The sequence below is a fragment of the Ptychodera flava genome, chromosome 13 (genome assembly GCF_041260155.1).
Source record: "Ptychodera flava strain L36383 chromosome 13, AS_Pfla_20210202, whole genome shotgun sequence".
In the NCBI taxonomy this organism is placed as follows: Eukaryota; Metazoa; Hemichordata; class Enteropneusta; family Ptychoderidae; genus Ptychodera; species Ptychodera flava.
Genome location: NC_091940.1, coordinates 4410713 through 4435658, shown reverse-complemented (window position 1 = coordinate 4435658; position 24946 = coordinate 4410713). Strand labels below are relative to the sequence as shown.

At 36.1% G+C, this 24946-nt stretch overlaps 1 protein-coding gene across 1 annotated transcript; it reads right to left on the bottom strand.

Annotated features, from left to right (window-relative positions):
* Window positions 1–9442: 9442 nt before the first annotated feature.
* On the bottom strand, window positions 9443–24267 carry LOC139147163 (dolichol-phosphate mannosyltransferase subunit 1-like). The gene is made up of 9 exons (XM_070718076.1): window positions 24090–24267; window positions 18648–18747; window positions 17267–17300; window positions 16324–16400; window positions 15678–15703; window positions 14259–14354; window positions 12264–12332; window positions 11259–11373; window positions 9443–10783 (listed from the first exon to the last, which is right to left on the bottom strand). Exons 1-9 carry the CDS (start codon window positions 24194–24196, stop codon window positions 10679–10681), a joined length of 729 nt encoding a protein of 242 aa, XP_070574177.1. The 5' UTR covers window positions 24197–24267; the 3' UTR covers window positions 9443–10678.
* Between the last annotated feature and the right edge of the window lie 679 nt (window positions 24268–24946).

Below are 24946 nucleotides of genomic sequence, written 5' to 3'. Positions count from 1 at the left end.
AAAATAGTCACATCAAGATATACCAGTATAACTTGAGTAGCAACACATTATACTAGAGGCAAGATTAAAAAGTATTAAAAAGTAAAAATAATTTGAGACAACTGTGATATGTTTTGCGCAACCGTGGCCCGTGTATATGGCGGGACCGTGGTATAGGGCACCATACTCAACCATGTCCCAAAAGCACTTCTGAAATTTTTATTAGAAAGATGTTAATATTGAAACTTCAAAATTAACAAAGTGTGCTAAATATGCTATCCTAAATAGATCTTACTGTGTTTTAGATCCATCAGGAAGTAAATAAACTGCATTAACCATTGTAACTTTGTGCGCCCCCAAATTCATAAGGTATAGCCTTATAAGCTATGTCTCAAAGGTAAACACTTCCGAAAATTTGACTAAAAGGCTGTTGATACACTTCGAGTAAATATAGTACAATAAATGTATTATAGACCCTACTTTGACACAGATCCATCATTGAGTAGATGTATTCTGTGTCAACTATCGTATGTTTTATATCCTGTGGCCCAGTGTATAAGTCATATGTTAGGCCGTGTCTCATAAGTATACACTTCCCAAAACTTTATTTGAAGGCTATTGAAATTGAAACTTTGTAGCAATATAGTGCAATCAATGCGTTATCGTATATCTATTTTTTCTTTGCTTAGGATCGATCATGGGTAAAATAATACAATGTTTCTCAAGTATATGCAGCTTTTCCGTCATGAGCCTCAATGTAGAAGGTACAGGCTATGCCATGTGTGAACACCTAAAATTGTTAGTAGAAAGCTGTTACTGTTGAACTAAATATTGTGTACTTAATGTATTACTTTAATACAGATCCACCATGCATTAGCCTAATAAAAGTTTTAATAATACTTTGAATACAATAGCTTTAGCAGTGTCGAATATCATGTTTTGCTTTTATGTATGGGTTCATGTGTAAGGTAGGTGCTATACCATGTCACGTATAGCTTGCAAGGAGGATGTCATAGTAAGGCAAGAACCTGCCATTGCCACTTGGCTGGTAAAAGCTGTTGTAAGAAATGTCACAAGCCTGTATAGAATTGTCACGACAAGTTGTTTATCAGCACAGAAAGCACATGTACTTGTATTCGCACCACAGTGAGAATGAAAACACTGAGAATCACTTTATTTCCTGGAATGTTCTTGTATACTGAAACAAGTATTTGTGACATGGTGCATAATTTAGAAAATCAAGTGACCCCTCCCCTATGTGCTGTTAAAAAAGCATGACCCCTGCAGTTTTCCAAAGTCTGACGCCCTTCCCTTGACTTTGCCGCCCTCCGGACACGTTTCCTGAACACTCCCTTACTTTGGCTTCAGTAATCTTATGTATTTTACCAGTACAAATCCGCCATACTGAAAATATGGTCGACTGCGTGAGACTTTTAAGACTCACCAAGATGGCAAAAATCGTATTTAAGGTGTTGAGAATTCTGAAAAAACTTAGGCCATAACACGCGAAATGCTATTTTATAGTTCAAATGTATAACGCATGATTTTCCAGCAAGTTCCCAAGCCAAATGTGGCCGTGCATGTAAAGATATTCATGATAATGTACGCCAAGCTATTGTAATCTACGTTCTACATAACTGTGAGGATTTAACTTGCAAAGAACGGAGTCCTATTTATGCTGGAAACATAAGTGATTCCCTTGAGTTGTAATTGTCGAATAGATACTGACGATAGAGGTATATCCTTCGATAGGTTTCCCATTATGATTATCTTGTAACTGTAATCATGTCGCGTTGCCTTGACTTACCACCCACTACGCGATGAATGTAGATCTAGGTGAAAGTGAACGCTTTTAAATCTATATTTAAATACCAAATACCATCCTCCGGTAATATCCGCACTAAAATGAAAAACAGCATTGTTGGAAGTACGGAATATAAAAAATCTAGAGAAAAACGAATAAGAATAATGAAATGTTGGAAACCCTTAGCACCATTATCATAACTGCACCTTTGAGAGTAACTTTTCCTGACGACACAAAACTGTTTTTATTTGGACTACAACATTTTATTAATTACTTTTTATCTCGAGTTTGCACCTATGTTTATACATATTGAGGCCGATGTCTTGTGTAAATGACGGTAAACTTTGAATAAAATAATTGTGTTTGAAAACGTTTTCCCATTCCGATCCCTGTTCCACTTTCGGGCGCACACGAAATACACAAGAAATTGTTGGTATGATCTCAAGGTTATTTGCTTCGCCAGGGTCCGTAGCCCGCTGTACACATGCGCGTACAAAAATTTGTAAGACAAGTGTGATAAAAATGCAATCGTTATTCTCAAAACAGGTTTGCTTACAAAGTGTGCAGGAAAGCATTTCCTCGTGTCCAGTACACTTCCGATTGATGCGACGATGAAGCCAATCAGCTTTCTTGCTTCGTTTTTTCGGCATTTCTATTAAAATTTTGTCATGTGATGTCGTAGGCTTAAAATCTTCTATGAAAGTCATTTGTCTCGCAGGTCATTCTCACTTTCAAGTCCCCCCCCTCTCTCTCTCTCTCTCTCTCTCTCTCTCTCTCTCTCTCTCTCTCTCTCTCTCCAGAAGAACCTTAATTAAATTTGTTTTACTGGGACAAATATTGTTATTGTGATGTCTAAACACAATCAATTACATGAATATTTCAGAACCTGTCAACATTCATGACCTTTAAATGCATATGTCTTAAGTTCAAAGTGGTTCCGTCGTCATCGTTTTTACGATCTGGCCAGCGTATTTGTTTCCTTCACAGACAATTTTCAGCATTCCGGTGACACACAGATATTTGAAATACTTATATCAGTACCTTATGTATTTGATTAAAAAAAATCTTCATTTGAAACATTTGAAATCAAGATCATTTCAATCAATGGCGTTTCTGTCAAGCATGCAGGCACAATGCAGCTATAACACCATTGATGCAGATTGGAAATTAAAATGGCGCTTGAAAGATGAAATAAATCAAGCCTATTTTTGAAAACCCGTCGAAAATCCGAAACGTAACGTATAGTAATTGGCTATAAACTAAATTGAATTGATTGCCACGGAAGATTTTTCATTTTTCTTTTTAATCGCTGGCAATCTAATAATTTGTGAAGGATTTCCTACCTCAAGAACAATAAATGATATCATGCGAACAGACGTAACCGCTTGATTAACACACCTGATACTCATATTAAAAAATCATCCTAAACTCAGCTTCAAGAGAAGAACGCTTAATTACATTAAGCTTTCATGTTCACAGTATGGCATCGAAGCAAACGTGAATGTAGCAATCACTATATATTAAGCGAGCATTTGTCTTCTTTGTAATCCGGACCGGAAATATTGAGTAAAGACTTTTAGTTCCGTTTCTTGACATCATGATTTCATACTATCATTTCTCACAATCAATCATCCTTTGAATCCTACATTGGCAATAGCCGGGGGAGCGTTTCCAGTCCTGTGATTAGCCACTTCACGGTTCAAAATTTGAAAACGTGCTCGACCTGATCCGCCCCAAAAAACCCCGCTTACCCAACCAATTGGACAGTGCAGAGCAAAGAGGCAACTCTAGTCAATCGTAAAGTGAAAAGCAAGGTGATCCCAATTTCATTCCCACTCAGAGCTTAGAAACTGGCGTAATCAGTCCTAGTTTCACATACCGATGTCAAATCTTACCGTTCACAGTTGATTGCGAACGTTATTCAGATTAATTCTATTAAACCGTCCAAACCTTGTTCAAGTTAATGCACTTTCAACATGTAAGATTACACCACATTGCGATATATAGACACACACTAATGAACCAAATATGTACATGTTTAAACATATTTCGTGAATGCTTTTTTGTTAAGAAACTTTCCATTTACCCTTACACATTTTCACATCCAATATTTGTTTAAAATCTTTGCAGGTCGTTGAAATGTTGAACGTCTTGTATGAATGCTTTTATTCAAAGATAGAAAAACATGACGTATATAAAGTTGAGACCATAGGAGATTCTTACATGATGGTATCCGGTAAGCTAGCACCTACTATTTATTTGTTCCATTATTACATATAGTATAATCACAGAAATAGATACATAGCCAGATATTCTTTTATTGACAATGTGTTACATAAGTTTGGAAGTGAACTTCAAGCATAGATAAAATTTGAGCAAAATATGGCGATGAATGATGATTTTAAAGATATATTCATTTGACATATTGGGATAGGTTAGCACGGTCCGTGGCTAATGGCGTCCAAGTAAAATTCTAATACTTCCTGAACTCGACGAATACGATTTTAGGCGTAATTTCAATTTTTGGGGTTAGTTTTAATTCAGATATTGCATGTTTTTGTTCTCACCATTGCAGAATTCGACGCGATTTTCGAATTTAGTTTTGTTGATATGATCTCGAGTCTCAAATTCGTTTTTTTTTTTTAATTCAGAAATAAAAATCGGAAAAACAGAAACGAACAACGTTAAATTTTACACAGGTGCCAGGGAGTCTCGCGACAGATTGTCACATTTGAATAGCAACAGTGTAGCGAGGATCAGAGAAAAGCGCTCCTAATTACTGTATTATACTGAAGATTACATGACAGATAGGCCTTTATTACCTGCCTCGATGTAAGTGCAAATCAGGGCATTGATTTGAATAAGAACATCCGGGGAGTTAGCGGGCCGGTGAATGATTTACTGACCGGTTTCCATGGTTGCCCGGTCCAGTGAAGCCCTTCGATGTTTTCGACGTCAAAGTAGACGCTTAACACTAAATGTAAAATGTCCATGCGCGCACTGCTATTTTGACTTTCGTTCAAATCTGTTCGATGCTGGTCGATAATGGTACAATTGTTTGAAAATGTCCTGCATGTAACTAAATGTTATATAGCATGAATTGTGAAGAGGCATGTAATAAAAATATTATTGCCTGAATACATGGGTTTATAGTGCCCTTGCAGCATGAGACAATTTGCCCTCCTGGCGTCGGGCAAATTGTCACCTGCTCTCGGGCACATAAACCCATGTATTCAGGCAATAATATATATATACTCTATGTGGTACATTGTGATGTCACACTGAGCTCAGACTGGTCCCTGTCACTTGGCTTGTCTCATCAGAGCATGTTACTATCTAGCCAAGTCAGGCAAGGCGTTCACCCCACAAGCTATAAAGCATCAGCCTTCCACCTAGCCTGACAGTCTGTTGAATAATCATTCCTTCAATTTATTCTGTTTTGATATTTATGCCCAAAGACTTGAAGCAAGTCAACACTGAGCTGTGAAATCTGCATACATTACATTGTGATGTCACACTGTGTGCTGTGAAATCTGCATCTGCTACACTGTGATGTCACATTGTGTGCTGTACTGCAAATACTCCATGTAGTACACTGTAATGTCACACTGTAATGGTTTAATACATTACTCAGCAGACTCATGTTCTTTGTTACAATACTAATGCAGACAACAAATAATGGCTACACAAAAGTTGAAAGTGAAAAAGTTCTTAGAGTAGAGACATTACTTTTTACACCTATTTGAAGCTGCATTGGTACAGTTTCTTGCAGGATTGCCAACCTCTACCAAATGCTGTTGTATATAATGTGCATTCAAGTACATCTCTATTCTATTCTGAGATAGAACAGTATGTTAGAGTGGTGACTTTAAAATTGGGAATACAGACTTTGTATATGTTTAAGCATTGATTCAGAATTCATTGCAAATTGGTATGACCTTTTTCCAGTTTTGTAAACCATTTCAAAGTTGCGAGACAAAAATAACCCTACCCCTGGTGAGCAATTTTACGCTAATTATTTGTTGACCACAACCGCTAACATCAGCTATATCCTCCACGTATGAGTCATAAACATACCCACTTGATATCAATAATTGGTGAAGACAACATGTAGGTGTATAGATTTTGTTTTCCATCTTCAGCACAAATATTTGTCTGTCTGTCTTTGTGGGGTGGCACTTTGTCGGCCTTCAAGTTACTGAAATCATAAACAGTGTTTTGTTGCTTGAAGGCTGCCTTTGTTTTGTCATGCTCCTCAGAGCTTTACGTAGAAAGCTGTATTTATCAACACTTTTGAAGGTTATATGTACGTGTGTGTGTGTGTCAGAGACTATGTCAATTATCTTAGGAACTTATCATCTTTCCTGATTTTCAGTCACTTGAAATTGGATTCTGAAAATCTCTTATGAATGCAATTTTCCATCAGATTGTTAGATGAGGGCACGATTATTAAATCAAAGATATGATACAATAACATGGCCCTATTGCGAAACTACTATCAATTTGTTATTGAAGATTTATAAGTAAATTTATCGTGTAGGAGGCTGATAAAATAGCAAGTAATTTCTATAATTTTGACATAAAATATAACTCTAATTGCCTTAATTGAGGCTATTTTTTACGTTGTTTGCACCTATGTGCTTCGTAATTGATGATCAATCTGAAAACAAAACCATCATGATGTGTTAAAGTTAATGATTCTAATCACCTCTACTCTCTTGATACATAAATAAAGCAGTATAGCATTAAATCTACCGGTAGTACTTTCAAAAAATATGGTAAAATATTTCTGACCAAAGATGCATTAAAATTAATAACAGTGCTGCTACTTTTTGACTTTGTATCAACAATAACAAACAACCTGTTTGCTAAGTATGCCAATGATTACAACCTTGTGAAAGTTTCCACAGAATTTACAAAGACGTGTCCAAAGTTGGCACATCACCCCATAGGCACACATCAGTGATTGTCCAACAGTGCCTGTTATAGTAAACACAAAACAAAATATATTCTCCAAGAAAAATGCCGCATTATACTACAGCTCAGTGCCCAGCATTCCACCGTTTTGCCCAAAGGTTTCAAATGAAAGTCCGGCTTCTAGTAGGAATGTTACAATACTGGGATGTCTAGAAATATTATCAATTGTACAAGAACACTAGATGAAAAATTAGATTTAGTAAATAACTACTGAAAACCAAAATGAAGATGGGTTTTTATTGCCACGAGTTCAGAGTTTTTTCCTTTGTACTTCTCTAACTATTGGACATTCAAAACCTACAAACGAAATTTCACATCAAGAACACTTTCTGATGGATGTAGATCTTTTGTGTGATAAATCAACGGCTCTAGAATAGAGAAATATTGCAATAGGGTATAGTGACATAAACAGTACCATCTTTAATGTTGACATTTAACCAGTATGTGCCTCAAAAGTGAAAGACTTAAAGTTTTGCTCAATCTTTCCTTAAGGATCTTTCAACCATTCTCTTTCAAAATGAAGAATAAAATAGGGGTCACTGTGCAAATTTTGGTGCTAGAAAAGCAAATAACCCACGATTTACCGAAGTTTAAAATTCAAAATGGCCTCCATCCCTGTGTTATTTTTATGGGCAAAAATTTCCGAATTTCGAAAAACTAAGCTAGTGAAAAGTTTTCTTTCACCAAGAGCTTTAAAATGAACCCCTACAAGTGGTATATCAGAAACAAATTGTATAAGTTTGAGAAATAGAAAGTTATTTGTTTGTTTGTGCATCTTTCAACAGGTAAAACACATTCCGGAGGGATATATAGCTCAGTGTGATTTTGCTTGGTTGGTACAAAGTTTAACAGCCAGGGTGTCTTAATGTGAAACATATCTACTAATGCAGAGTTGTCTGAGCTGTGGAGACATCATTTGTTATTTTGTGAAGGAAATACTTAAAAAATACCATCAAGGACACTATGTGCTCACATTCGGTTTGAATTGGTCTATTCAAGAAATATTTAAACCAGAAAAACAAGAATGACAAAAGCAAATAAGGTCTGCAACTTAGGTACTGGAGGTCATCTTTAGGAACATGTATATCAACTTCTATAGCAATGGGACAAGTAGATCCTAAATACATAGGCAAATGTCAACAACAAAAAATAGACAGAGAAAGCTTGATAAAAAGGAAAAGGTGGGAGTGGGTAAAAAAATGTACAAGGGATCTGGTAAAAAAGTAATGCTACCTCATCAATCTTCTAGACCCTAACCCCTCCTGAATATCAAATGTTCCATCCCTTGGTATTACATAACGCCAGATGACAGGAAATGTATTTACAACCTTGGGAAGTTTTTAGTTAATGCCATGAGTGTTATCATTCTAATGTAAACAGCACTAAAGTTAGTTACAGATGGTGAAATGCCTTCCACTGTGGGCGGTGATTACAACATCTGGAATTATCCTGGATCCAAATTTCTCATCAGTTCTTGTGTGTCTTATACAGAAAAGTTGAAAAAATTGGTCCACAATGAAAAAATTCATCTCAGCTTTGTTTTCTGGATAAAATTTTCCAACAAATTGATACCAAATATGACAAAATTATGTTCACAGCCTTTGAAGCTGTCTCACAACATATACTGGGTTGGTGTAGGTCATTTAAGGTCACAACTGAAAAATTACCTAAAATATACAAATTTGGGGGTTTCCCAATACTTTGAGCAGCAAATTTATCTAATAACATCCCTCAGGACTTTTATACCAAATTTACGAAGCTCTCAAAAAAGGAATTTTGAGAACAAGTTTTCTTGACCAAAAATAACAATATTGTCTTAAAATACAAATTTGTATATTTCAGGACAATTTCCACATATCTAACTATTGTCATCTCTGTACATTTGTGTACCAAATATAAAAGCTGTATCTCCAGGGCTTTAAAAAAGAAAAACCAAATACCAAGCTGAAACGTGCAGTGGTTTGTGTTTTTTGATGTTGACAGACATACTGTACGTACATACATACATACATACATACATACTGTACATACATACGCCATCGACTTCCACCCAGTAAAGCGATGTATTCATTGTTTTGCTTCGATAAAGTTTGTGTGTGATGTATGATAGTGTGTGTGCGAGCGTGAATGCTTCACGAACTCTACAGCGAGTGGAGAGGGCACAGTCAGAATTGTAACAACTTTAGGTCGGTTATTGAACCAATCTTTATTGAGATTGGGGATTTAGCCGACCGGTCTAGTCTGTTGCTTTCTCCCCTAGGTGATTGGGTACCGTATGTTGTGAGTTCGAGTCTGATTGAAACCATGGTTTTCTCTATCCTGGGTTGATAGTTCTGCTGGTGGACAGAATTGTCCCCGAGGCTGGTTTCCGCCCAGTAAAGCGATGTATTCATTGCTTTGCTTCGATAAAGTTTGTGTGTGCGATGTATGATAGTGTGTGTGCGAGCATGAATGCTTCACAAACTCAACAGCAAGTGGAGATACGCAGTCAGAATCGTAACAACTTTAGGTCGGTTATTGAACCAATCTTTATTGAGATTGGGGATTTAGCCGACCGGTCTAGTCTGTTGCTTTCTCCGCTAGGTGATTGGGTACCATATGTTGTGAGTTCGAGTCCAATTGAAACCATCGTATTGGTATACCAAATTTGAGCTAAAAAAAATCGTAGTGGTCGCTTCAAAGTTATGAGGGATAACATTCATATTTATTTGCAGACTTCATTAAGTACAGCACATTCTAACTTTAATTTTATTAAAGTATGCACTAACATTACTTCATTGACACTGTAACAAGTGGCTCTATATCATTGGTTAGCCTGAACTTTCACCTGTAGTTCTTTGGAAATACATGGATTCAGAAAAATTCTGCAATGACTGAAATCTTGATGATGGTTGAATCTTTCTGAATTGCTACACAAATGACAAACATTGTAACAGTAATGTCACTTGTTTGATTATTGCCAAAAAGTAGGAGTAGCAAAGTTGAGAACTATTATGCTTTCCAACCTGTAGTTCCCTTGGGATACTAGGAGAATACTTACAAAAAAACAATTGTAGAATCATATATGAAATGATTACTGCCATGCTGCTGTGAACAAAATAATCCATTTTACATCTATTGAAAGGCACTGGTTAGTATCAATGGTACAGTATTGATGTCGCGCAATTACAGTACAGGTATTTTCACAACAATCACCATGGATAGAATTCAAGTTATTTTCCGTTTGCTACATTATCCTATAGATATTATCCCTATTGAAAAGAAACATTAGCAGGAACAATGTTCAAAAGAGTAATCTCACGACTGGCGTATCTTATCTTTCTCTTGTGTTGTGTCGTGATTTTTACAAATTATTTATCAATATCCCGACTTGTTCATAAATAGCTCAGAACACATGACATTTTCAAACTGATAAAATAAGGTCATGCCCTTGGATGATCTCACTGTTAGAGACACAACATTTCACTAATTGATCATAGTGACCAATTGTACTGTAAACTGATTCATAAATGAAATGCTAACTTTTCCTACTGCTTGATGTGGATAGCCATATACAGAATAACTAAACTCACACACATCGATGCCATAATTATGCAAAGTAGGAGTTTTTTAAGCTCCTAATTAGTCTTGCTTCCTAATTGTCAGTCCATGGAAACTCTCTGGCTTAAAAATTACAGAATAAAATAACATAATCACAACTGCCATGTTTTATGAATTGTTTTGCTTAAATGAACAATCGACTATCTACAACTGAACAAGGAAGTACTTGAATGAAAATGAAAAGAAAGAAATTTCTGCATAGAAGGAATTGATTTTAGTAAATTATTCATTTGAGTTGTTGATTGTATAAGATACTCCATTTTGTGCTGTTTATTCTAGAAGTCACTTGCATCATTTCAGTGTTTTCCACATGTCATACTATGTTGTAGCAAATAAATACAGAAGTCCTTTGACATACTGCACAATCTCACTTCCTCCTAGTTTGGATTCTCCATAGACACGGTCAACAAAGGTGATTGGTACCTGTATGCAAATGAAAACAAGATTTAAAAGTCACATAAGTTGAAATATTTCAAAGCTATTATTCCCTTATGAAAGAATGTGATGTAACAGAAAGATAACGGTGTATGAATACATGTAAAAAGCCATAGTGTTAGTAGAAATCAGCAGATGTAATCAATGACCTGTCACTGTGGAGTTTTTGTCAGACCTGTCACAGAGGGCGCACTAAGTGTGCCTAGAATCATTTCACTACTGTGAGTAAATACAATTTCCAACACAGAAAAATTATATTAATAGACAGGAAAACATTATTCAGCATTTCCCATAAAATGAAACTTCATGACAACAACGGTGTAGTACAACTTTTCTATGACTATTAAGTTTTGATATCTCACACGAACATTTGGGAAGTAAGTAAATATATTGTCTCGTTTCCAAATTCATACGCCACAATCCTTTTCTTAAAAAACACAGGTAGTGTAGAAAGTGGTATTACCTCACCAAGAGTAAATCCTAATTGATTGGCTCTCACTAACATCTCCATTTGAAACACATATCCTTTTGAAACACAGGAATCAACCAACTTCTGTAACACTGATTTCTTGTAAAGCCTGAACAAGATAAAAACACAAATAGGAAAAATATCATACATGTTGTTGTACAAATTTTGTTGTAATTTTATTGAAAAGGATTGCAACAGTCATTTTATGAATGACTGCAATGAATATTTTTTATGATCCACAAAAAGGCAACAGGAAACCTGCAAATGCACGTTGATTTGTCATTATCAGATGCTTGCAAATTATTGCCAGGCATTTTATTCAAACCTTTGATCATTTTTCATTGTGTATCATCTGTTTGTAAGATCCCAGAAAAATTTCACTCACACATCTTCAACCGACAATCTGTAAATTAAATGCGAAGACAAAGCTGGAAAACTGCAGGAATACTTTGTCTTCATAAAAGCTGAACTGACGTGCAACTTTACACCATATCCCAGGAAGTGTTATAAATCATCTGATGACAGGATTTTTCAATTTCCTGTCACATAATCCTACATGATCTCAAACCATTAATTTCAATGTATTTATCATGCTGTTACCTAGATACATGCATTCAAAACAATGGTTTCACTGAAATCCATCTAAAAAGTGTTACAACACCGGTACTACTGATTTATGTCAGTGAACAGCTGATATGTGAAACTTGCACATATCTAGATTATCTTCAAGTTAGAACTCTACACTGAATCCTTGAATGAAAACTATTTTTGTACCTTTTTTCATTATTTCAAACTGCATTGAAAGCAGACACATGTTTGAACCTCTATTTCAACTTGAAGATTATCACAGATTTAAAGAAATTACGAATATAAAAGTTTCTGATGGGGTAGGATTTCAATTATGACATTAATTTTAGAGCTGAAATAAATACTAGTTAATGTAATGGATTGGGGATATATCTGAAAACACCGGGTACGCTGTCATGGCATCAAACTCACCTGAAACTGCCTGTTAAATCTGATGCACCAGGCCTCAACAGGAACTGTGCTATAAAATTGGCAGTGCGGCTAAAATATGACCAAACAAAGAACAAATTTTAGACACTGATGAGTTTAAACTTTGCATTTAATGTAACATCTAATGACTTCGTAGTACAACACATTGCATCACCTGAAAGTAATTATCTAGACAAAAATATTTGTGTATTTTTTAGCTCCGCTGTCAGCGACGCGGAGCTTATCAAATAGGTTGATTTTCCGTCGTCGTCCGTCGTCGTCTGTCAACAATTGCCTTCTCCTCTGAAACCGCAAGTCCAATTGCTTTGAAATTTTATATGCAGCTCACTTGGGGTGACCTCACTTAAGTTTGTTCAAATCGTGGTGAAATTTGCATATTTGTATTTTTGGGGCATTTTTTGGTGTTTTTGGTAAAAAAATCTTCTTCTCTGGAATCGCTTGTCCGATTGCTTTGAAATTTGATATGCAGTTTACTTAGGGTGACTTCAGTCAGATTTGTTCAAATCGTGGTGAAATTTGTATATTTGTATTTTTAAGGCAATTTTTGTCATTTTTGGTAAAAAAATCTTTAAAAATCTTCTTCTTCAAAACTACCAGTCAGATAGCTTTGATATTTGGTACATATGTCCCTAGGGATGATCTATTTCAGATTTGTTCAAATTGTGCAGAAATATGCAAATTTGCATTTTTAAGGCAATTTTTGCCATTTTTGGTCAAAAAATGTATTTCTCTAAAAGTACTGGTCTGATAGTTTTGAAATTTGGTATACAGGTTTCTATAGAGGAACTAAGTAATATATGTGGAATTTCTGATGAAATCTGTATTTTTGTATTTTTGGGGCAATTTTTGCCATTTTTGGTCAAAAAATGTGTATTTCCAAAAGTACTAATCCGATAGCTTTGAAACTTGGTATACAGGTTCCTACAGATAAACTAAATGATATTTATTGAAATTATGATGAAATCTGCAATTTGTATTTTTGGGGCAATTTTTGCCACTTTTGGTCAAAAAATGTGTATTTCCAAAACTAGTCATCTGATAGCTTTGCAATTTGGTATACAGGTTCCTACAGATCACCTTAATGATATTTGTGGAAATTATGATGAAATCTGCAATTTTGTAATTTTGGGGCAATTTTTGCCATTTTTGGTCAAAAAATGTGTTTCTCATAAAGTACTGGTCTGATAGCTTTGCAATTTGGTATACAGGTTTCATATGGAATTTCTGATGAAATCTGTAATTTTGTATTTTTGGGGCAATTTTTGCCATATTTGGTCAAAAAATGTGTATTTCCAAAACTACTCATCTGATAGCTTTGAAATTTGGTATGCAGGTTTCTATAGATGAACTAAATAATATTTATTGAAATTATGATGAAATCTGCAATTTTGAATTTTTGGGTCAATTTTTTCCAGTTTTGGTTAAAAAATGTGTTTCTCAAATATACTGTTTTCGTGTCTTGTAAGCCCTTGGGTCTGGGTGAGGCAACTAAGCTGTTTAAGACCACACATGACACTTTAATAAATAGATATAACATAACATAACATAACTGCTCTAACAGCTTTGAAATTTGGTATACAGGTTTCTATAGATGAACTAAATTTGATCTTTTGATTTTTGGGGGCAATTGTTGCCATTCTTGGTCAGAAAATTTTATTCTCCAAAAAAATTACTCATGAGATAGCTTTGGTTGACATGTTCTTAGGGATGATCCCATGTGATATATTCAAAGTATGATGAAATCTTCGATTGTGTTTTTTGCAGCTTATTTTAGCTACTTTTTTCTGGCCTCTGCATTGAGCTATCAAAGATTTCCACCTTCTTCATCAAACATGTGTCAAAAAAGTTATTCTCTACATAAACACAGCGGAGCTATATCGGCCGCTAGGTCGCTTGTTTGAAATTATAATCCCTGATAAATTGTTGGCATATATCTGAAATAAAGTGTTTATGATTTGTATTTTTCGGCAACCCTACCTGATCAGTTTTCTCCTAAAATCCCAGCCATACACACCACCACTGCCAACGTATCTTGTTCCTGATATGATATCATAACTTTTTTCTTTCTGCTTCCTATTCAGATAATCAAGGAGTTAAAGAGTGATGTAAACTGAAAGAAGGCCTATGATACAGACATATAAATATGATGGGAGACAACAAACACAGACTACATGGACTGACATAGGTGTACATACATGTATAGACACACATATATACAGTAGTATAGTACAAGCGTGTCGGTATTAAAGACTGAAAAATACTTGGCCCACACCAAATAATTTTGTAAATCTTCATTGTCCTAGGTGGTCAGGTTGCTTCACAAAGCTAGGGAGGCCCTTAACCCTTTCACCCCCAGTTCCCTGTATACAGGTCCAACTTTACCATAGAAAACAATGGATTTGGGACAAACCATGGTGGTGAAAGGGTTAAGGAAACCTGTTTGATTTCAGGACAAAGATTGGGTCTAGGGTTTCTCAGGTGGGCCAGGGCATAGGTTGTCAGTTGAACTTGAAAGAGATGGGAGATTTGATCACTTGCATATTAGCATTCAGAGTAATATTTCATTTTACAAACATTAATGTGAGGTAATAAGAATCTTAAGTTATTGCCTCAAAGGTTTGAAATGCTCGTGAGTTTACACTTCTGTGTTTTACCCGACGTATGATCAGTACACAATAGATATTTCCTATGGACATGTATCTTGTCCTTGTTTTGGACACAAATGCCCTAACAGTTGAAAGAACTGCTAATGTCAGATACAGATATTAAAATAAATTAGAGTAACTGTGATTTCACTGTAACTTGCTATCACACTGACTAGAAGCCATTCATGGCCAGGGAGGGAGATTAAAATAATTGTTGTAAATAGAAAAAGTAGGGACATGTGTGACTAGCAATCTACTCCTTCACAAACAGACAGATAGATTCAGTATGTATTATGCTAAGATTGACTTAAGGAATACTACTTTTGTTACATTTCCATGAAAAATAGAGCGATATACATTGTAATGTTACCAGGAAAAGACATACATGAAGGTGAATTCAGATTAGACAGCCAGGCAGTAATGCAATTTGCTTTCCTCAAAGCAATCCCTTTTCCAGTCCTACAATCAAACTCGGACAGAACTTTAATAAACACTAAAGCTATACGCAAATAATACATTGCCTTGGTAATAATCTTATTAGCTTAATGTTATGCTGCTGAATCATCAAAAATACTTGAGCTACAAATCAAATATATCAACATTTTCATTGTTCACTCTTTTACATAAACATCTCAATGAAATTTTCCATTGGTTTATCAATTGCTGTTATTCTGTTGTTGTGTAAATGTCTTTCTTTTACTACCAGCTCTTGTGAATTCATCAAAATTTCTTATCAGTTTCCAATACTTACTCAATAAATTCTGGAATAAATTTTGGCTGTTGAACGTAAGAAAAAAAACCAGATATATGAAATTCAAATCAGGTTGTTCAGCAAATGAAAAGATATCTATACAGCAAGATAATTGACATTCAAGCAGTATTTTTGTAACTTACAAGGCCACCGTGACATTGAATATTAAAGCACAAGCATAGAGTGAGAATTTTATGAACAATTTTTTGAAGAGACACAGACAGTTAATAAAACATCCATATCCAAAGCTACGGTATCTTTTTAACAAGAACAGCGCCCCCACAGTCCTTGGGCCACTTTGTGCACTGATACAATGGATGTAAATGGGTATGGTGGAGATGATTACATCAGATTGGATACTTCCCCTCATTACAGATATCTTGATGCAGAAACACATTAGTGAAAGTAAACCAAAGAAACTGATGCCTGTCTCCAGCAGTATTTTGTAACCATATATGGACATGTAATAGCAGTAATACCGGTAGATAAAATTACTCCCTGGTATCCATGGTTGGAGACTGACAACACTACATGAATGACAATCATTCTGGCAAATTTCAATTTTGTTCTTCACAAATATAATGTCTTTAATGCTTCAATTTTGAAAAATGTGGAAAAAAGTTGAAAAAGTTTGAGTTGAACTCACATGATGAGAGAGATCAGCATCCATTATAATGATGTAGTTACCAGTGGCATGCTTCATACCATGTACATAGGCAGTGCCTGATGGTATAGGGTGACAAATGTTAGATACTGACAGGAAGTGAAAGCAAACTTGTGACCTTCACTTCACATGTTACATCAACCAAATGGAAAAAAAACTACTTTCTTCAAACTGAATGTACCACACCTCTACCTACATGTAGCATAATTTACCTTTCTTTCATCTTGAGCCAACCAATTTCAACATTTGCACACCCATGCAGCTACTTCTGTGAGTTTGACTACCAAACACTATTTTCTGAACACAATATTAATCAATTCTGAAATTCTATGAGACAAAAACATTTGCAAAATATTTTTCTAAGTCAGACTAAAGTTTGTATGTCATTTTCGGGGTTACACATTAAAATCTCAGTTTAGTTTTTAATAAACTTGCTGGCATTTGCCACAACAGAAAACACATACAAATTCATCCAGGGAAAAGTAAATCTATTCCTGACTGTGGAGTGATGTCAGTAGGTGAAATGCACATGAGCGGGATGAATGAGAGATCAGGCAATACAGAAGAGCAAATGATACAGAAATTGTGTGAAAAAAGCAGAACTAAATGTTATGTCATTTATGTATGTTGAAACTTTGAATATTGGTTTGGTGGTTGAAAAATCCAAACTTCAATTATTTTGTTTTCACCGCAAAAATGATGTGAGAATCCACAAGTACCTTGATGGCCTGTGGTCGAGAATTTGGTGTAACTTTATTATCATGACCTTTTTTATATTGCGATGAGATATCAGTTACATCCAATGCCATGGCTGAAATTTGCTCTAACAATCACACATACAAGTATTTCAATTCAATAGTCATCATTCTTGGCAAATGTTCTGGTTTTATTATCATCTATGAATGAATGACTGATAATCACTCACCTAAGCCTAGCTTTCTCGGCCTTGGCCTCAGTACCTGTAATTACAATAAATAGCACACTATTGATGTCTATTGAAGACACGACCATATTATAAGGGAAGATACAATATGGGTACCACGCAGTGGCTGACATCCTGGAAATGTCATAAAACAGATCTGTCACTCTGTGTGACGCATGTGAGCGTTACACATTATCATGTCCTTTCAGATTTAAAATTCATTGAATCTTCATACAAACACGCTAATCAATAATGACAGAAAATTACTATCAACTATTGAACAAGGAAAGGACAGAACAATTCAAATAACTATTTTGTTGAAAGAAGATACTCTAAATCTTTGTTGGAAAGGAATTAATGGAGCCATTATGATTATGTTCAGAATTTTTTTACTATCAAAATGATCTCAAATGATTATTTATTCATCGTTGATATTTCCATGTTGATGCTACCATGCATTATGGGTAGTTATCTGACGATAAATTTGATCACTAAATCTCTAGACAGTGGAATTCAATATCATCACTACTAAATATTTCGCTATAATTTGTGAAATGTAAGACTGGCCAGAGATTCATTTCAGGCTTGTAGTTGATACCTAAGCAATGAATATTTAAACTATTGTGGCTCTTCACCTGAGGCCAGATTGTTGAAAAGGAACCAAATATGGTGAAAACTGTGTGCAAAATCAGTAATGTCTGAGAAACTGGACTAGAAACCAATTGAATTTCATGAAGTCTTTGAACTCTATGTAGCTGTACGTTGTTTGTCATGAGGAACACTGACCGTAGTATTTGACTGGTCTGTACTAGAAGCCACAAAAATTAAACCCCCAGTGCCAGATATTTGTTGTACAGGGATTATCTCGGGATCCAAGACAGCTGGCTGTAGACTACCCGTATCAAGGTGGTTTTTAAGTCTACATAATTACATGCTGGAACCTTTTGGCCACACTTTGTATGTTAAAGGGGATGGTCATCAGAACTCTGCTCAAAGGTTGCCAGGGACCCCTACAACCGATGTAAATACTGTATCTGGGGTATGTTGACTATTGATGAAAGTTGAAACATGCTTGTTAACAATGAATATCGTAAACTTTATATGTTGCAGCTATGTTGGAGTGATGCATATAGATATAGTGCATGAAATACATTGTTTGTAAACAAGAAAGTCGCACACGCGCAGTTCTGACGACCACCCCCCCCCCTTTAAGCTAAGAGTTTAGTTTCAAAGTGATACAAGCAATTAAGCAATTTTGAAATTGGCCTCCACAGGTCAGATGGTGAGTAATTTTTATTCCTTACAGCTTGGAGCATTTCTAACGTAATGCAATAGAGCTGACTATGCATATTCTGTGCAGGTTTTGCAAGATATGAACACTCACAATTTTATCACTTCCATAGATCCTTTCCAGTTCCTGTGCAACTTCCAGCGTACCATCAGGGCTACCATCATCAATTATGATTACTTCATAGTCATACCCACTGAGTGAAGAAAATATGAATTATTTCTTTTTAATGATTTTAAAAACCAATTAATAACATAGAGAATTTGACTAAATTATCAAGGTTCTGCTCATCATTGAATATGACTTCATACAAGGTGGATACAATGTTAAAGTGGCACTCCCATTTGGTAACATTTTTAAAACACATTTGTTTAGTGCCAACGGTCGATATTTGACGTGGCGACTGCGCGCGGATTGCGAGATATCGATAAAAACATGTCTTCAAAAAAGTAAAAGTTTGAATTCCGGTGGCCCACCTAAATTCAGCTTCCGAATATCGAACGTTCGGCACTGGGGCCATTGTCAACTAAGCTATGGAGTATGAGTCTACACTGACACTGCTGTACGCCACAGTACCACTTGCCTCGGTGATCGGTCATGCCCCGTGGGAGAAAGCTGAGTCTTACTGACTTGGTGATAAACGAAAAACAATTCTACCCAGAATTCACATACGTGACTAGCCCAGTTACGTGCGGTTGATACATAGCGGCCACCGTGTGGTATGCATAGACGCATACCACGCGCGCGGCGAACCACACGTACTGTGTGGCAGACGACAAAATGTAGTCATCGGAGGCGGCTAATATTTAACACGTAAAAACTTATGTTTATGTGGTATTGGTTAAAAATATAATACAACTGATTTAGAATAATGACAACGACAAAGCTAAGAAGAAGTTTTCAAAAACTGACCTGTGGTAAAGGCATAATGCTGTATATAAAGTCTTCGCAGTGGGAGGTAAAATTGCGTCGTTCGAACTTATTATGGACTCCCTAGAATATCGTCAATCAGCACAACAACAAACCTTCGGTGGATTTGGCGTCATAATCAGAAACGATCGTAAAACTTCGGGATGTGAAAAATACGCTCGGGAAATGACATGTTTTTATCGATATCTCTCGATCCGCGCGGTCGCCAGGTCAAATATCGACCGTTGGCATTAAAAAAATGTGTTTTAAAAATGTTACCAAATGGGAGTGCCTCTTTAAATAGGTACATAAATAATTAATAAATATTATAAAGAAAGAAATTTACAAGTTTTAATTCATCACATGGCAAAATTGCTCACAATCTCTCAACATAAAACAACTGATCATCAATTGATCTTTATTTCTATTAAAGATGAACCTAGCTGATAATTATAACATGCCATGTTGCTTATTTCATGTCATGATTTGCTGGAACACATCAAGAGACAAAAACATGATACATCTAGTCCCCACTGGCTTGAAGAAAAGTGACGTCAGAGAGTATTTTTTCAAAGACCATTTTCTCAAAGTCTTTGAAAAAGTTCACTCTCGCATGACCGTAAACTTAGTGTTGTCTGCAGCTTTGAAACAGTGACAGGTGATTTGAGTGCAATGAGTTACATGTATGAGTGGCAGGCCTCTGACTAAAATAGCAACATATTTCATTCTTACAGCACAGGAACTTGAAGAGTTCAATATCAACAAAGATTGAACTTGAAGAGCTCAGTATCAACAAAGATTGAACTTGAAGAGCTCAATATCAACAAAGATTCTGACGCAATCAAGGACGTTATTCAATATGCTAGGGACATTTTTGCTTCTCTTTACAAAGAAATTGGCACTGCTGTTATTTAATTGCAGTGGAAAAGTCGCTCAGTAAATTTCTCATGCTGTATTGTTCAGGAACATAATTAAAGCATTCTAAAATTATAAGGCCAAACAAAAATAATTATGCTGTTCCGATATCCTGACCTACCCTATTTTTTACCTGTCGACCCTAAACATTTTAGAGCTCCGTAAACACGTAAGTAAATAAAAGAAAGAAAAACCTCGTAAAATCATGCATTTGTTACTTGGCATTTGATTTTCGCTTGAATGAGGATGTCTTTTATGTTTTTATTCCTTTTATATGTATGATACATTTTTCTGGAAATGTTGTGGCCAGTGTTTGACTGCTCTTAACCCCTAAAAATGCATATTTAAAAATAAAAATATTTTGGAAAAAAATTCCTGCCAACCTACGTACCCCTATTTTTGAAACCATGTTATCGGAACAGCACAATTTATTTTTTTTGGCCGAACATTGAAGAGCGTGAGTTATATACATGTACCACCTATAACCTGGTCTTTCATGGGCTATAGCATCACTTTAATTCTTCTCTTCACTCTGCGTTATCACTACAGTATACACCTTGGGAATAGCAATGTATTTCTGGTAATGCACAGCCACATGAGGTAACAAACCGGCACTGTAGCTCTAGAGACCAGTAAATAGGTATTCGCTGTTACATGGGTACATGAATATTTATCATACTGATTTATCATGTGATTTGTACAATAGAATAATGGTCACTGATAAAATTTGCATGAATAAACACTTCAGCTGTTTAACATATGACATTTCTAGCCAGAAATTATGCCAGTTTACAATAAATTGTGGTGATCAAGCCGCCATATCTTATACAATATATTCAATGAGCTAGGCCACTGTTGTGAAATGAATGTGTACTGGTATTCAGCAAAAGATAACCCATGGCTTTTAGGGGTATGGGAGGCCTGACAATGTTTGAGAAATAATCGGTTTTCATAGTCGCTGTCTCTTGAAGGTCAAAGCACAGCAGGAAAAGGAAAAGGAAGCAGGGGATATAAATGACAACGAAGACACGCAGGCCATGTAGAACAACACAGCTAACTGTGAATTCACTCACTGTGAAACATATTTAATTATTACCCCATCAAAGTAAGATTTACTGCAGAGAAAAGTAGAAAAGTAAGGGCAAACAACATACTACCGGTAGTAGAATGTTTGATATTTTGTTATGGTAAATATTTATGCTTAATTTCATGTATTGTGTTGTTGGCTGAGAGGGATATAAATACTCAAAAGCTACATCCAAGCTATTACACTGTACTGCCTTTCTAAAAGAAACACATCATTTTTGGACTTCATTTCCTGTTAGGGGAGAGGCTTTGATTGTAACAAATTTTGTTTCCTGTACTTCCGTACAACAATCTGAGATGATTCCTTACTAAACATCTAAATGGATTATCATTCAGATGGTTATCCTGGCATATGTCCTGTTACTATTCAAAAAAATAGCACAATAAGTTTCCCTTGTGCTTTTCACAATGTAATAACACCACTTCTTTCTATAGTTCTACAACTGTCCTTGTTTATCAGCTTTCTAATGTTGATTCCATGGTAACAGTAATGCGATACTGTTACTCCCAAATTGCACCATATAATCTGTATAGCTTTTTTTTCTCGACACACCAATCTTCTACCTAGGTCTTGATTTTGAACCATAAGTTGCCTTTCACACACTTCCTTTCTTCTCTTTCAATATTTCCCATCAGCATGTATTGGACTATTAATGGGCAATTTTTTTGAAAAAAGAAATACCTACAAATACAAAAATTTTACAGAGGGTCTCATGGTAAACCAGTGCAATCACATTTGGGGAATTAGAAATGGTACCAAAGTTCTCAAATCATGTAGCTATGTTCCAAAACCTTAGCTAAAACACTGATGTGACAACCACTGCCTTGTATGTATTGATAATTCTATACTTCCTTTCTTACAATAGAATACTTCTTAGGTACCACCAATTGCATTCATATGTCTTAATACCAAGCTTTCACTTTCATGTCAACAATGTATCATTCTGACAAACCAAATCCACTGAGCCCAACAATTTTCCTCGTTTCGCACATTAATTGCCACTTAAAGTGTATGTCTGAGTCTCACCTATTTTTGTACCCTGAATGTAATTGAATTGCATAAAACAATATTAATTACACTCCATAACGTTGTAGGGGTAACTATTTTTCCCTATACCCATGCCCATATCGCTTTATCCTAGTGACATTTACTGTAAAATATCAGCTGTGATATTTTACAGTAAACGTCGAGGTATGCATGATAAACATCATTAGTCTTGGAGTGTGTCCAAACTACTTCTGCCATTTCACTGTAAACAAAGTAAACAAAGTAAACAAACAAAATAGCTGCAGCTCTAGCTCTACGATGCAATGTGTGATAAGACTTGGCCCCTTCTCATTATATACTGCTTAGAGAGTCTGCCGAGGCAGTACTGTGACCTTGCATATTAGTTTAATACTGTGCAATGCTGCTACTGCAACTACTATTTGAGGGTCTGTGCTACAACTGTGTGAATTTGGCATAAATACTTATCATCATTTAGGATTCGAGTGTTGTAGGGTACTTTTGTAAGTATACAATAATGACAGAAATATTAATTTTTTATCAAGAATATTCATACTCGTAAATTTATTAATAACAGGGTCTGTAGTACAACTGTGCGAATTTGGCATGAAAACTAATCATCGTTCAGGGTTCGAATGCTGTAGGGCACTTTTGTAACTACACAATAATGACAAGTATTTTATAAACAGTATTCACAATCATAAATTTATTAATTTTTTTACACTCTTGCTATTACTGATAATGCCTTGTGCCCCTGTGACGGAAATCATTCATCGTTAATCGACTGTGACCTAGGGAGTTGTTCGGGTTAGATAGGGATAGAGTAATATACTAGTCAAAACCCAAACTTTATCCATAGACAGTCGAGAAACGACTGTCTATGTTTTTAATATCCAAATCGTCACGTTTATACCTTGACACGGTCAATGCCGTGTTTGCGCTACACAAGCGTGCCGCGGATCCGTAGCCCTACGGATCTGCAGCAAGCACTACACCTGATATTTACGGTCGCCACACGGTACCAGCTTGTACCTTGTTTCTCATATTAACGAGGGTCAAGCTGGGCTTTAAACTTGTCATATCTATTGAAAAACTTCCATATTCATGTTCAGGTTATTTATTATAATTTTGCACTTTGAACAAGCCATCGACTAGCTCTGCGTAGCAGGGCTGTGTGTAGCTGCAGTACAGTAGCTCGAGGTTTTGCCTGAGTATTTGGATCGGACGGGAAATCTGGAAATCTGGTTTTGCCGTCCGACCCAAATACCCAGGCAAAACCTCGAGCTACTGTAGTACTGCAGCTAGGCTGTGTGTTACCGGCGTTACGGCCGCCCACCACAGGCCGTATAACGCTGGTAACACACAGCCCTGCAACGCAGAGCTAGCCATCGACTAGCTGCAGTACAGTAGCTCGAGGTTTTGCCTGGGTATTTTGGTCCGACGGCAAGACCAGATTTCCAGATTTCCCGTCCGATCCAAATACTCAGGCAAAACCTCGAGCTACTGCTGTACTGCAGCTAGCCATCGACGTGGCATAATGAATGGGTAATCTTGAAAACATCGCGCGCAAATCCACAGAACGTATTTCTGTTGGTAACACAGCATAATATCCATATCCTTACCTCTGTTTAAAAGACCTCACCAATAGCCAGACGATGATAGGAAGATTTTCTCTTTCATTGTAAGTCGGAAGAAGCACCGAATACTTATCCCTGTTGGACGGTGCCATCTTGAACAGGTGGGTCAAAGGTTAAAAAGTTTGTACCAATCCATAGGCGGCGCTCTTCATGATTGAAGTATGATGCCTGTCGGGCATGCAAACGAAGGGATTGTGTGGCTCTTGAACACATCTTATTTGAATGTAAATGTGTGAAGAAAATTTTGTAAAACTGCATATTTAATTGTTTTTGATATTATATCAACAACAACACCTCTGTCAAAAGATTAGCCCAATTTCAGGAACTTGAAGTGACAACGTATGGAGTCTTGATCAGTATTTCATGGAATAAAATATCAGTTTTCAGAGTTGCTCCGCCTCACGTCTGATCGAGTATTTGCCTTACCCTCATGACGGAAGTCCTAAAATTTGTCAATATTTCATATATCACTATAATACAACACAACCGAAAACCGCTATTTCAAATAAAGTCCATGCATATGCACGTCATGATACAAAACTTTGCCGGTTTATGTGTTACCTTATATCTGTGTTTATTCGATCATTATTAGTAATAGCAAGGATGACCTTGCTGTGACTTATATCAAAGTCTTCAGTTTGTTGGAGCCGGCTTATGGGTGAGACTGTCGCCATCGAATAAAAATGTCGCTACTGGTGCTGAAAATTATAAACAGACAGTAACTGGTAATAAATGAAATATTCTATAATTCCGAAATGATCCTCTAAAGCTGCACGACTTGAGAGGAAGAGACGTTTGTGTTCTCTCGGAGGGTTGATCTGGTATTAGTTGAATTGCTTGTA